The following is a 14,865-nucleotide window of genomic DNA, read 5'->3' on the forward strand; positions in this document are numbered from 1 at the left end:
CGTTCTTTTCTGTTTCCCTATTCTTGGACGATCAGTGCTACTTTATGTCGTTCACTTGTTGAGGTACGTTTACAATCTCGACTAATCTTCGGTTTCTTTGCAAATTGATCGAGATATCGATTGTGATACTCATTGACATATATTTTCTTGCAGGTACCAACATTTGTGGACTTCCGCGTCGTTTCTCTGCATCGTCTTCAGTTTCTGCCTTCTGCGATTCAAGCTCATGTGTTGTCTCCATCTGCGGTTTTGTACAGTCAGTGGCGGCTCCCTGCAAAGCGGGTTAGTCTCCTTGGTCAAACTTATACTGCAAGAAAAGTATTTCACAGCTCCACAATGGTTCTTTGGTCACAATTGGACTAAGAGGAGGTGTTTTTCAATTTTTTTTTTAATCAATTTTTAGTTTTAAAAAATCAAATCAAACCCACGCCGAATTGAAACCAAACCGAATAAAAAAATAAAAAACTACTTAACTGAATAGTCATTTCGATTTAGTTTTTGGTTTCAGCAAATTGTTGTTAGCAATGACATGAGTGTAATGTAGTGTGTGAGTGTGTGATATGGGCTGCCAGAACACATTCCCCAAATCATTGTTTGCAATGATAAAACTGGTGCCGATCTCGTGCTCATGTTCCTTTGCACCTCCATCAATTAATTAATTTCTTGCAAATGGTCCTCTACTACAGTGATGAAAGTAAGTATCGTTTGTGCATCACATTGTAAATTTGAATCCCCAAGCTCCCTAATATAAAATATCTATCATTCGACAAAACAATTTTTTTAATTAATTCTTGCTTTTATTTTTGTAAAATACATTCCTTGTTCCCCAAACAAACAGTTTTACACGCAACCGAAAAATAAGTAAAAAAAGAGAGTAATAGTTGTCCTCCAACTTCTTGATTAAATTATTGAAATACAATTTGCATCTCAGAAACACAAACACAAAAGCCAAAGGGGGAAAATAAGAGAGAGAGAGAGATGCCGGTAGAATTGGTGGAGCTCTGCGTACAAGCCGCCTCTGAAAGCAGAGACAGCGTCGAGAAATGGCGGAGGCAGCGACGGAGTCTCGAGCGCTTGCCTCCTCAGCTCGCCGACTCTCTCCTTCGCCGCCTCATCTCCCGCCGCCTCCTCTTCCCTTCCTTACTCGAGTAAGTTTCCCACCTTCTTTTCTGTTTGTTTCCCGAGAAACCCGTGCCCAAAATCTAACAAAACTGCTGCAAAATTGCTTGATTTTAAAGAAATTCGATTACTTGATGATGTGAATTAAATGCGTTGTGGGGATTTGGTGTAGATTATTCAAAAACAGCGTGGAGGAGGTTGATCTGCGAGGTGAGAGCTCCGTTGACGCCGAATGGATTGCATACCTAGGGGCATTTCGGTACTTGCGATCTTTGAACGTTTCTGATTGCCGTAGACTGACTGCCTCTGCTCTTTGGCCTATTACTGGTACAATGCTATTTCTGTAAATTTTTCTAAATTGTTTTTACCGAAATTAAAAGAAAGATCGAATTTTTATCATGGGTTTTAATAAGTTCCTACAATTTTACTGGGTTTTTTAGGGATGGAGAGTTTGAGGGAGTTGGACTTTTCGAGATGCTCCAAGGTTACTGATGCTGGGATTAGGCATCTTCTATCTATTAAAACTTTGGAAAAGTTGTGCATTTCTGAAACAGGTGTGTCGGCGAATGGGGTTATGCTTCTCGCTTTGCTGAGAAACTTGTCACTCCTGGACCTGGGTGGTTTGCCTGTTACTGATCAAGCACTGAGTTCTCTTCAGGTAATTCGGTTTTCGGATGCTTACGGACATGTTTTTTTTGTCATTGATTGATAGAAGTTCCTGGTATTGACAATTTATGTCTTTTTCTTAAACTGTATGCTTTTCTTAGGTTGTCACTGAAGTAAAGACATGATTCGTTTTAGCTTGATCTTGAAATTTCTGTTGTATATTTCATGTGGTTTGATAGAATTTGGCCCCTGAGATCTTCGCAGCTGAACTTAATATGTTCAGCTTTCATGCACACTGTTTCGCCGTTTCACTCTGAACTTCTGTCTTGTAATATTTTTTCTCAGGTACTTACTAAACTGCAGTACCTTGATCTTTGGGGGAGTAAAATATCTGACAAAGGTGCTGCTCTTCTTCAAGCATTTCCCAAGTTGAGTTTCCTCAATCTGGCTTGGACCAGTGTGACGAAGTTACCAAATTTGTCATCCCTTGAATCTCTAAACATGAGTAATTGTACAATTAATTCTCTACTTCAGGTGTCATTCACCAGCTTCAATTGTACAATTAGAGCTCCTTTGGCTAAGCTTATTGTTTCTGGAGCTACGTTTGGGGACGAGTTTGAAGCCTTCCATGATATTGAAAAAACTTTTTTGACCTTTTTGGATTTATCCAACTCCTCGCTTCAGAAATTCTACTTCTTATCTCATCTAAATGCTCTGGAACACTTGGATCTCAGTTCAAGTACAATAGGGGATGATTGGCTTGAACTAATTGCACATATTGGAGTAAATTTGAAATATCTAAATCTTAGCCGCACCAGAGTCAGCTCTGCTGGAGTTGGAGTTGTCACTGGACATGTACCCAATCTTGAGTTCTTGTCAGTATCTCATACATCGATTGATGATGTTGCCGTTTCATATATTAGCATGATGCCATCTGTGAAATTTATTGACTTGAGCAATACGAACATTAAAGGTATGGTATACAAATGCTAGAGCCCTGGTTTTGTCCAGAACTATGCTCGAGAAAATCACTGCAGACGGTGAAGTGAACAATTTTCAGCTGCAGGAATTTGTGACATAATTATGTGTTTTTCTTTTCTCAGGTGTCATTCACCAGGTTGAACCTGAGTCAGCTCCAGTTCTCTCACTGTCAGCACTTCAAAGTCTCCGACACTTAGAAAAGTTGAATTTGAAGGATACGAAAGTTATGGATGCAGCTCTTGACCCTTTAAAGAGCTTCCATGAGTTAACCGATTTAACATTGAAAAGTGCATCTCTGACAGACAACTCGCTTTACCACACATCGTCTATACCAAAGCTCACAAATCTTTGCGTTCATGATGGTGTTCTGACCAATTCCGGGCTCAATTCATATAAACCTCCATTGACCCTAAGAATGATGGACCTGAGTGGTTGTTGGCTCTTAACCGAGGATGCGATCTCATCCTTCTGTAAAGCTCATCCTCAGATTGAATTAAGGCATGAACTTGTTCATATCTCTCCGTCAAAGCAGATTGTTTCTAATAGCCCATCGTCTTCACGATCAAATAGAAAGGCTTCACAGGCAAAGCAGAAGCAGAAGCAGGAAAATGTACCAGTGTTGCCAGGTTTTCTAGGTAAAATTTATATATAAGCATTTTCTTCTGCAGCAGCGTTTATACAAATCATCTTATTGAATTCCTAAATCTTGTGAACCAGATCAAAGATTGAAGTATAGTAGAGAGGAGCTGCTCGCGCTGCAGTACTCATCATTATCCCTTGTGCCGCCTCCTGATCAGGGCGCTGTATTACCTAACACAGAATCGGGTTAAGCTGGAGCTGTTCGCATGATTGCATCCAGATTTTACAACGCATTGCCCTAGTAGCTGTCTGCCATGGTAATCTTGTGCTTTGTAATCATAGTTGAGATCCTTTTCTTGTTTCTTTTCCAAGGATGTCTACAAGTCGCTGTAGAAAATTGGATTAGTGTCGAATCTGTATGATATTGCTTCGATGTGGATCTGGACATAAAATTTTCTTATAATCGGAAGCGACATGCCGTTTTGCGGTTGTCAAATTTCAATGGAACAGGCAACAGCATTGTCATTCCTTTGTTTCTATAGTAGGATTATATGGATAGGTTTTCTTCAAGTCCAATTCTCATTTCAGTCCCCTTGATCATCATTTCATCGTAGGTCTTGTGTCGGGAAATATTTGTATCCTCTCATGCACACAGGTGAATACTCTTTAACCATTACTAAGTTATAGATCACATGCAAGTGGTGGATTGCTCTGGTGACCTTTTCGTTAACTCACTACATTGTAAATTCAAGCACCCCTCAAACCAGTGTAGATTATCACTTGTTCTAAAAAAAGTGGTGTTTTGAGAAAGTCAAACTAACCCTCAAACCAAAATCCAAGAGAAAAGACAACTAATTAAGTTACAAAACTCTCGTAGATGACACTTTACCGTAATGGCAAAAAGCAATTATGCATATGCATATGTACAAGCAAAAATATAAAAACAGAAACTGAAAACCAGGTGTGTACAGATAAGCATATGTACAATCAAAAATATAAAAACAGAAACTGAAAAAGAACTTGTCGAATTGAACGACGTCTTTAGGGTTTCTGGTTCCGCATGTGTATATCATCTTTCAGGCATCGGGCTTATTTTGCACTCTTGTACATGTTATCGATCAAATCCTAGGCATCAAAAGAATTGAGTCAGCGCTATCACCGGCACTAACATATAAGAAGTAATCCATCATAAATGAAACTCATACAAAATGATCGGGTGCAACTAGAAGTGTTGATTTCACTCTAGTGTTAACACTTCACACAGTGTGCAATGTAAAAACAAGAATTTAGAAATTTCATAGAGAAAATAACAGGATAAGAGCCACCTTGTAGTGTTTAAGCAACCGGGGTCTCTTTTTCTTGTATGTTGGAGTGATAAGGTCACGCTCCATGTCAAATGGTTCTGGGTCGAGGTGAACACCTTTTATAACCTCAAAACCTTTCAACTGCCAAAGACAACACGAGCGTCACAAAGAGTTTCACATAATTCTTCGAAAACCAAAATTAACTCTGCGACCACCAATGACTACAAATTTATGGTACTCAAATTAAGAAAGGCGAAACCTTTTTCTCTTTAGCAATCTTGTTGAGCTCTCCAAGTATGTGTTCTTTCACCTTTGCATTTCCACAAAGAGAATTGAAGTCACCAGATATACCATTTTGTTGAGCCCAACTTTCAATTGCTTGCTTGTTTGGATTAACTACCGCAACCAGGAAGGACTCAAAGCTGTTCCCATAAACCCATATCTAAAATTGGCACAAAAAAAATTACGAACCATCAGACTAGTACAAATTCATATCAAGATGAGCATTTTCTACTAAAAAGTTGCATGAAAACACACACGCAGAAAGAAAATACCAGACGGATTAGCATAATTTTGAAATGCAATTACGAAAGCAGAAAGGCATACGGCGTCAATATCAGAAACAAGTCCATAAATATTCTCCAAGTTTTCAGCTGCAACATACTCTCCTTGCGAAAGCTTGAAAATATTCTTCTTTCGGTCAATGATTTTCAAGCTTCCATCTGGTTGCCACTCACCAACATCCCCTGATTCGAAGATAATTATGGGCAAAAGTTAATGTCTGGAGTGTGTGATATGTGAGCCATAACAGACAAACGAAATACACCAGCATGAACAAACCTGTATGGAACCAGCCATCGATGCAGACCTCTTTGGTGAGGTCCTCGCGTTTGTAGTACCCTGAAAACAAAGTGTTCCCCCTCACACATACTTCTCCACGCGGTGTGTCTGAAAGAGCATCGTATCCCATTTCGGGGACTGATTCTAGGAACACATCCACATTCGGAACTGGAGGTCCCACAGTGCCAAGCATTGAAAGTTCATTTGGCAGTGATACAAATGTCCCCGAACAAGTCTCTGTCAGACCTACGGTAGCATATATACAGAATACGTTATCAATGTACCGAGATGAACCAATAAAGTTGATGATAAAATGAAAACTAGCATATATTATCCCTTGAGTATAGCTCCTGAAGATAGCTTACCATATCCTTGTAAAACATGAGCGCACGCCACCACTCGTAAGAAAGCTTCTACATGAGTAGAAAGAGGAGCAGCTCCAGACAGTATAAGCCGCACCCTACCGCCCAATGCTTGCTTTACCTGAAGTTGTCGGAACAGAAATTAGGCTCAATCTAGGAAGGATAATAGGGTTACAATTGTTGTTCATAGAATATAGAGCATGTTCAAGTAGAAAGGAAAAAGAAATCCACTACCTTACTAAACACAACTTTGTCAGCAATGGGAGACGCCTGTGCATGGCCATGGCCCTTTTGCATGTTATGATACTTGCTGCAGCACCAGATGAAACATATCAGGTTGAAATAACAACTATCCTAATATCTACTTCCACTAAGAGCACGAATATCTATATCTACTTCAAGCCTTAATATCAAGTAGGTCTAAATTCACCAAATTTGCAGTGAATCCACACAGGTGTACATGCACATCAAACAAATAGACAGGATATTTCAGGAAAAAAAAATAGCAATCCACATGTAGATACAATGTATCTTGTTTAGGAAGTAAGAAGAAGGGTACAACAAATAGGATAAAGCACAAGTTCAAGCTCCTTTTCAGAACAGGCATGTAGAAAAATTTGATAAGATATAGCGTTTTACTAATCATCAACGCAAAGAATGGCACGTACTATGAATATGCAAGATTGAACATGGTCTTTTTCACAAAGCCGCCTGACGAAATCCTCTGTGTCAAGCCTGGAATGTGCATAGAAATTATATAGGATATCAGTTGAAGTTATTACGCAATTTTTATATAATTGCATCAACGAGTAAGAAGCCTCAGTTCCATGGCTAAAATCATGCACCGACAAAGTGATCCCTCCACTGAGATGAATGGTTTCTTTCATTACTTTCCACTCGAGCGAAAGATCCAGAAAATCAAATTCATTGGCAAATTAATCCGGGAGGTAAATGTACTTGTATTACCACTATTCCCAAAAGCTTATGATGTTAGGATTGGTCTAATGGTTACTTTAATAACAACAGACCCCTCACATGTGAGCCTCTCCCCACGATTGGAGCCCAACATGTTACATTTCAACCTAAGGTCTCTTGTTCAGGTACCATGTTAGTTCATCACTGTTCCCAAAGGCTTAAGATGTTGGAATGTGAGTCAACAAGTACTTATGGTTGAACAGTACCTGCATAGATTCTGTCTAATACACGAGGAACCGCACAGAAGATAGTCGGTTTTAGCTCCCCAATGTCTTCAGTTAACAATTTGACATCCTGAAGAATGAGAAATAACATATAAGTCAAAATCACACTTAAAATTTATTATTAGAAACGAACAATAAGTAATTGTACTCACCCCACACCAGAACCCTATTTGGGCGCCAGTCCAGATAAATAACTCCTCAATCACCCGATCGAAGTTATGTGCAAGAGGAAGAAATGAAAGATATACATCCTTCTCACTCAACTTTAAAAATGAAAAAGAAAACAAAAAATATAATGCAAAAGTCAGTATTCTAAAACACAAGTAACCAGTTCTTGTTCGCACAAAATGATGTATGTCGTTTGAAATGAAGAGGAACTCACCTGTTCATTTACACTCTCTAGCAAACGTTTCACCCCAGCCAGAAGAGTAATGATGCTTTCATTGGATACCAATACTCCCTTGGGGTCACCAGTTGTTCCACTAGTATACATTATAGTGCAGATATCACTTTTCTTTTTTACCGGAAGGTCAAAATCTTTATTCTCTCCCTGCAGGAACATATTTAAAACTTAAACCAGAAAAATGTACAGTATTGATAATTTGGAAATAAATAATTAACCAAACTGTGCATGAAATATGACAGCCGGAATCCCTTCCCTTAATACATTACACATTTCCTCTAAATTATCACACAGATTCGGTAATTACACACAGATAGAGAAGAATCATTTTCCGTAAGAAATTTCCTCACTATTTTCCCCATAATAGTTATGTAGAGGCCTTTGTCCTTCTTTTGTTTTCAGAAAACTTTCTTTGGGTCACAAATATAATTTATTACATCAGAAGAGATTGGGAGAACAAAAATAGAACCCACCAGTTGCAGAAATTCACTCCATGAATATAATGCCACTCCATACTGCTCAAGTGTTTCCTTTTGTTCAGGTGTAACATTGCCAAAGCTCACAAGTGCTGCATTTAAAATAAAGATAAAGAAGTTATTTTAATAGCAACAGATACATACACAAAGAATCTCGGAAAAAATATGAGAAATATGCGACTTACTCTTCAGATATTTTGCCGCACTAGGAAATGTTTTCAACAGCTGAAAGGACAGTAAAAGAAGAGAACATGAATGAGCACTAGCAGATTCAAAATGTCATTACTCTCAAATTGTCACCAACTAGCATTTTTACGTAGTTACTGTCAATATTGAACCTATATTTTCAGTATAATCTGACAAAAGTATCCTCTGCTCTGATGTACCTGTACCACATTAAAGCTTTACTAAGCAATAAAATTGTAGATATAGAATCATGTACCTCGGGTATCTTCTTTTCTTCAGAAAAAGCAATTGAAACTTCAGCATGGCATATGATAAATTCCACAGCACCAGCACCTAAACCATATATCAGAGATTAGGGGGAAAAAATATTAGAAAAACTATTGGAAAATCACGAAATGCGAGTTAAGGTACACCTCAACTATATCAACCAAGCCCTTCAACCCAACTGACTGGGGCGGACTACATGATAAAGAAGAGATATGCCTACCTAGGGTGTCATATAAAGGCACGCAATAGAGTCCATGAGCATTGCAAGCCTGCAGAAATGTTTTATTATTAACTATAGTTTCCCAGAGCAAAGGATACTTATGTAAATATAACCAAATATGAATGAACTACGTTTCATACAGCGTGCAAGCCTAAGTAGAGATACCAGACATATAAGAAAAATTTCTCGATGTAAACTCCTCACGTCAGAATTCAAGGATACCACAATGCACAGGAAAAGACTTCTTTTCTTGTTTCTTTTAACGGACCATATCAGTAGAAAATGGGAAGTAACAAAACAAAATATGCTTGAAAACCCGACCAACTTTATCAAGTAAGCATTTTTCCAAACAGGTAAGAGGAAAAACAAATGGAAGAAGTTACAGAAGAAAATGAAAATGGACAAAGACAGCATACTTCCATGCTCATAATCCATTCTGGGCAGTTGACACCATATATACCACACTTGTCTCCCTGCAATCACAAGTAAATACGCTGAATCATAATATGCACGTAAATTGCACAGGAGAAGACTTGGCGGAGCAGTGAACGAAAAATAAATTATCGAATGAGAACAGACAATGACATACTTCGCCCACACCACAACTGCGAATGGCATTTCCAACTTTGACTACCACATCATAAACTTCCTTATATGTTAGCCACACATATTTACCAGCCTGCAAAGAAGCAAAACTTTACATATTAGCAACAAACCAAAATAATTAGGTAGAAAGAACGCTATCACGGCAGATAGACAGAGATGACCTACAAATACGATATTATACCTTCCCATTCACAATCTCCCGACGACCGAGCATTGGATTTCCGGGATTTTTCTCCACTGACATGCTGCAACACAAGCAAGACCATTTACAAACAAGAAAAATTCATACTTAAATGTCATCGATTTTGTGGACAGATCAAATTGTTATGCTGTTCTATAGTAAAACCGAACCAACTGAATTTTCAATCAAGCTACCCGACTTACATCAAAACTCGTCAGCAATACTTTTGCATTTCGTTATCGAAAACCAAAACAATTTTCACCGTGAAAATTTTTACTGCATCACTTTAGCATGGTAAAAAAACTGAATTTATTGCGTTCAAATTGTGAAAGCTGCCACCTTTTTTTTTTTAGTCAAGGCCACAAACTTCACAACCGAAATTCTCAGGAAAAAAAACACTGAAAAATCCGTACCACGCTCGATCACTGAGAAATAAAAAAATCAAGTAGAAACAAAATCCTTTCGAAAAATCAAATTCCAAATCGCCCAAGTTCAGAGTTCGATATATACGAAGCATTCAGCTCAACAGGTTTTTTAAACTTTAATTTATAAAAAAAAAAAATTGCATCAAACAACAAACTGCCAAGCAAAGAATATAACTTCTGTTAATTTTCTTTCGTTTTCTTGCGCTTTCTCGGCAACCAAACATAACTACTAGATTAAAAACAAAAATAGTACCGGAAAACATCCCAGCAACTGTCCATTCCTGGAATCGCAGGAGGAAAGCCATCCTTAGCGAAAAGGCTCCGGTACACAGGTCCCTGCGACGGCCTCCCGTCCTTGGCCTCCTTGGCCTTCTCCACTTCTATCAGGTACTTGTACTTGGTCGCCGCCATTTCTCAAATCTCAACTGGATCGCACGGAGCTTCCTCTCTTTCTGCGAATATGAGAAAATCGAGAGAATGTAGAAAATGGAAGGGAAGTTTGTAATATTTGTATGGGAAAAATAATAGTCAATGAATTTAGGTGACAGTGGTGGGTAGTTCAGTAAATTCGGTCACGGTTTTCAGAGGCTACCGCTCGCAGGCTCGCAGCCGGTGTTTTGACTTGCAGACGAAGACGAGTTCACTGAGTCACTGAGTCAGAACGCAGAGTCGCAGGGAGGACCAAAAGGCAGAGGCTTTGGGATTTTCGCTTTGGTTTTTTGAGGTGGTGGTTTGCGGCTGAGTCTTTGTGCGCCGTGTGTATGCAGAGTTGAATCAGTTGATTGTGTGTTATACCACTGGTTTTGGGGGGATTTTGATCTTGATTTGTATTTGGCCGTCCGATCATTCTGTTTTCAATAGAAAATCAAATAAATGTATAAGAAAGCTAGTTACTAAAGACACACATTATTCTCAGTCAACCCAACAGCCAACAGTGCTAGAGTCCAAGTCATCAATTGCTTAGTCTTTAAGTTTTCTATTGTAACTAATTCATAGATTAAGCTTAATTAGTTACATTAGTTGTTAACTAAATATTATTAGCTGCTGTGTATAAATACACCTAATGTAACCCAGTTTCATTTAATGAAAATACATTTCTAATATGGTATCATCCCTTTTTCGCTTCACCGCTTTTCCTTTGATCATCTTCTTCTTCGTCGCTCCCTGCGATCTCTGATTTCTTCGATCTTTGATCCTCTCTCTTCATTTTCTTGCGGATATTGATCGATACCTTCTTCTTTTCTCCTATCTGATTTGATTCCGATGCCTTCGTCGAGTTCATCTCCAATGAATCCTGATGTTCTTGCCCCAAATTCGTCCCCGATGAACCCTAATTTCCCTACGGTTCCGCCTTCTCCCTCTATTTCTTCGATTTCGATTCAAAATATCAATTGTATGGTTCCTACCAAGCTTAAACGGGACAATTATCTTGTTTGGAAGGCGTTGTTTGCTCCAATTTTTCGTCGCTACAAGCTTACCGGGATTGTTGATGGCTCTGAGATTTGTCCTTCCCCCTTCTTGCTTGATGATTCTGGCAAGATCACTGGTACTCCAAATCCAGATTTCGATCTCTGGTATGAAAAGGATCAAAATATCCTTATCTGGCTCAATTATACTCTTTCGGAAGATCTCATTCCGTTCACCGTTGGTGTTACTTCTTCTCGCGAGCTATGGTTGAATCTTGAGCAACGATTTGGCGGCGTTTCTGCTGCTCATATTCACCAGCTTCGCTCTTGTCTGCATACTGTTCAGAAAGGGGATCTTATGATTTCTAAATACATTCAGCTAATTAAATCCATCTATGATGCACTCATGGCTGCCGGTGCTCCGATCTCTGAAAGTGATTTGATTGCAGTCACTCTTAATGGCCTTTCTGATGACTATGAGTCATTTGTTGACTCCATTATGCTTCGCATCTCTTCTACCTCCTTGGATGAACTACATGGCCTACTGATTAACAAAGAATTGTTCATGCAGCGCAAGAAGAAACCTGTTGCTTCATCTGTTTCTGAACCCTTTCAAGCCTATGCGGCTCAGTCTCCACAGTCTCAACCGCCTCTTTTTCCCACACCACAGGGCTATACTGTATCGAGACATTTCAATCGTGGTAAAGGCTCTTATCGAGGCAATAATTCTCGTGGCACCAATACCTATCAAAAGTATATACCCTTGATGTTTTGACAGTTGTTTCAACAATGGCCAAGTGCGTTTTGACATCTTTGGAACTAGCATAAGCCAGTGCCTTGCATACATAAGGGTTGTCGATCACTATCTCGGCTGCATCTATGATGACATATTGGGACTCGTCACCCTCAGCTGATGCATATCTTACCGTTGGGTTCTTATAGATTGTCTCACAAGTTGGAGTTTTCGAGATCTTTTCTTCTTTGAGTAGATAATCACATTGCTTAACGTGTTGAGCCAACTCATACATACCTCGAAAGTTTGCCCCAAAGAATTTCTTCTTGTATTCTACATCTAGGCCATTATGGGCAAGCCTAACAAATTCCACCTCGGGAATAAGTACTCGGCACCAGGAATTCCATTTGTGACTCATCAGATGAGTAGGCCATCCTAGCTAAAAAGGAGATTGACACTTCCATTCCTGGTTGGCAAAATTGCTTCTGTCCTTTGGCCGAATTCGATCAAACTAGTGCTTGATTCATCGTATGTTTTCTCGAGATCGATTATCCTAGGCCAAGTGAGTTCTATCTCGACCGATATCGGCGACAACCTTTCTTCTCCCAAAGAAACATTCTTGATAAAACACTGCCTAGATTGATTGACTGGCTCGTTCTCATAAGCTTTGTTAACTAGAATTTCAAGCAACTTGTTATTCAAAGCATTGTTATCATGTACTACTTCAAGTACGTTTTTCATCTTCAGCTAAACATTTGCTCAAATTGCCAAGATTGTTCTTCCAATCATCGTCGGAGAAAAGATTTAGATGGTGGACCAGATGTCTCGTCGTCGTCTGAATCCTCTACCAAACCTTCAATAAAACCATCTTTTGCAATCTTGGTTATCTGGGTGAAAACCATGGCATCATGATTTTGACTACCAAGATTAATTTCCTTATGTCGGCGTGGGGTGCTTATGGCTTCAGGTGTCATAGCACCAGGAGGATCCTGCACCTGTGACAAGTTGCTTTGTATTGAACTTTAAGCTATAAGTGCTAAACTGGTGGTCGACTTACCCATACTTGTTTTCTTTTTTATTGACTGTGTTTTAGTGGTGATGAACTTCGTAGCTTTAGCACTGGGTGTGCCAAAATGTTGACCCTAAAAACTACTTAGCCTACATGGCGTGCAGGGCGAGTAATTAATAAGCTAACTATGTCCTTTGGTTTAATGCGAGGCGTGCCAACTCATCGGCCAAGTTCGACCAGGAAGTAAAATATGTTGATGTGGCATTAGGTGTGCTTCTGACTTCGTGATCTCGCAACTGTGGTCGAGGAAGGAACACATCTCGGCCTTCAGGTTCTAGAGCATAAAGACAAGACTGCTAGTTCTATGAAGTTCAATATCAAATTCGGTTTTCAGTGTGTCGAATATAGTAACCTGGTAACACCTCACTTCGCTTAAAAAGCTGATGAGATGACCTCTTCCAACAAGGACTCAAAAATCCTTGTTGACTAAGACTTGGATAAATAACTAGTCGGTCTCGAAGTAATGTTGTTTATCTAAACTGAAGGTTCTCCTCGGTTTGCTAATTATACGACTCTAGTGTTGTTTATCCAAACTGAAGATGTTGCCGATTGCCTCCACAGTGATGTTTATCCAAACTGAAGATGTGTTGGCAGGCAAAAAGAAATTAAAAATCTCAAGATGTTTGAGAGGTTTGCGCAAGGCATTTGTGTGTTGAATTGGAGTGGCTTTGAATGATGCACCCTCCTCTCTGTTTATAGTAGCGATCTCCCCAATAATCGAACTAGAATTTTACTCAGACTAGAGTTCTCAATCCTAATCTAATTTGGCCTCGACCAATCCTAACTCCTGTAGGATTCTGAACCAAGCTCTTTAGTCATTCAGATTCAACCCTTGAATTTTGGCATTTTTCTGATTCAAAAGATTTTAGCTACCGAAGAATCCCTATTGTATTGGGATTCGACTGCTTTACCTTTATCTAGGTGGAAACAACATTCTGATAAGACTCAGCCAAACTCTACAAGGCTTGGCCCATGGCAGAGAATATTCTTGATATTCCTTATTGGACCGAGACCAATTCCAAGCTCAATCCAAACTCCAAAGTGTTGTTTTGGGCCCAAACAGAAATAAATAGGTAGTTCTATATATGTATGCAAATAGGACTAGATGATCTCTAATTTTATTGTTATTTTCTTTCAGAGATGACTAAATGATTGTATTAAAAAAAGTTATAAAGATGGGTTTAACAAAAGAAAGTTATAAACCAAAAACCAAAATTCATTTCAAGTTTTTTTATTAACTCTCCTCTCTTTCTTTTTAAATACAAGTGAAATTACAACTTTAATTTACACTAGAGGAGAGCAGAAAGTTTGAACCCGAAATATAATGGGTAGAGCCTGAACCACCGGGGACAAATTCACCACTTGTTAATTTTCCATCACCATTAATTCTCTATAATTTCTCCTCCATCTTTTTCACCATATAATTTTCCCATTTCTCAGGCACAAAAACTAAAAATTAAAAGCCAAAAATAAAACGATCATCAAATAAACCTTTTAACTTAACGTAGTATACCGATCGATACATGGTAGCTGAAACACAAAATGACTTATGGTACTATTGTCTCTCCTGTGGATTTCGACAAAGCGGGCACGTTGCATTCAACTTAAGCCATTCCTCTATACAATTAGCATGAAAGTAATGGTCGCAATCAGGTATGGTCCTTAATGTTTCCATGGACTGGTACTCACACAAGCATATTGGGCAAGTGTTGTCATTAGGCTTGGGCAATTCCAATCTCTCACTAAGTTGAGTTTTGGGATATGCTTCGATGGTCGGACTGTCAAGGCCGGTTGTGATTGCGGGAGGTAGCCGATTGGTTACGGTAGCTAATTCTACGATGGGCCGGTTGTGCCGACCACTGACCTCCATCATTCTGCCACAACAATGAAGTCCAAGCCAAAT

At 39.1% G+C, this 14,865-nt stretch overlaps 2 protein-coding genes across 3 annotated transcripts; one reads left to right on the forward strand and one right to left on the reverse strand.

Moving 5' to 3' along the window:
- The first annotated feature begins 934 nt into the window (after positions 1–934).
- On the forward strand, positions 935–3,560 carry LOC137713591 (uncharacterized). Its single transcript, XM_068452910.1, has 6 exons — positions 935–1,148; positions 1,292–1,446; positions 1,560–1,777; positions 2,071–2,698; positions 2,829–3,341; positions 3,424–3,560. Exons 1-6 carry the CDS (start codon positions 979–981, stop codon positions 3,534–3,536), a joined length of 1,797 nt encoding a protein of 598 aa, XP_068309011.1. The 5' UTR covers positions 935–978; the 3' UTR covers positions 3,537–3,560.
- Positions 3,422–10,497, reverse strand: LOC137713590 (long chain acyl-CoA synthetase 4-like). 2 transcript variants are annotated; one of them, XM_068452907.1, is made up of 20 exons: positions 10,347–10,497; positions 10,008–10,206; positions 9,330–9,393; positions 9,132–9,221; positions 8,959–9,015; positions 8,543–8,591; positions 8,312–8,388; positions 8,055–8,094; positions 7,867–7,961; positions 7,373–7,540; positions 7,143–7,253; positions 6,973–7,060; positions 6,460–6,526; positions 6,026–6,101; positions 5,795–5,912; positions 5,430–5,675; positions 5,196–5,335; positions 4,849–5,031; positions 4,611–4,730; positions 3,422–4,410 (listed from the first exon to the last, which is right to left on the reverse strand). In XM_068452907.1, exons 2-20 carry the CDS (start codon positions 10,163–10,165, stop codon positions 4,375–4,377), a joined length of 1,983 nt encoding a protein of 660 aa, XP_068309008.1. In that variant the 5' UTR covers positions 10,166–10,206; positions 10,347–10,497; the 3' UTR covers positions 3,422–4,374. The 2 variants fall into 2 exon arrangements, with proteins under 2 accessions (XP_068309008.1, XP_068309010.1); XM_068452909.1 differs by lacking the exon at positions 10,347–10,497 and having other exon boundaries at positions 10,008–10,314.
- Between the last annotated feature and the right edge of the window lie 4,368 nt (positions 10,498–14,865).

This window comes from Pyrus communis, chromosome 13 (genome assembly GCF_963583255.1).
Source record: "Pyrus communis chromosome 13, drPyrComm1.1, whole genome shotgun sequence".
NCBI lineage: Eukaryota > Viridiplantae > Streptophyta > Magnoliopsida > Rosales > Rosaceae > Pyrus > Pyrus communis.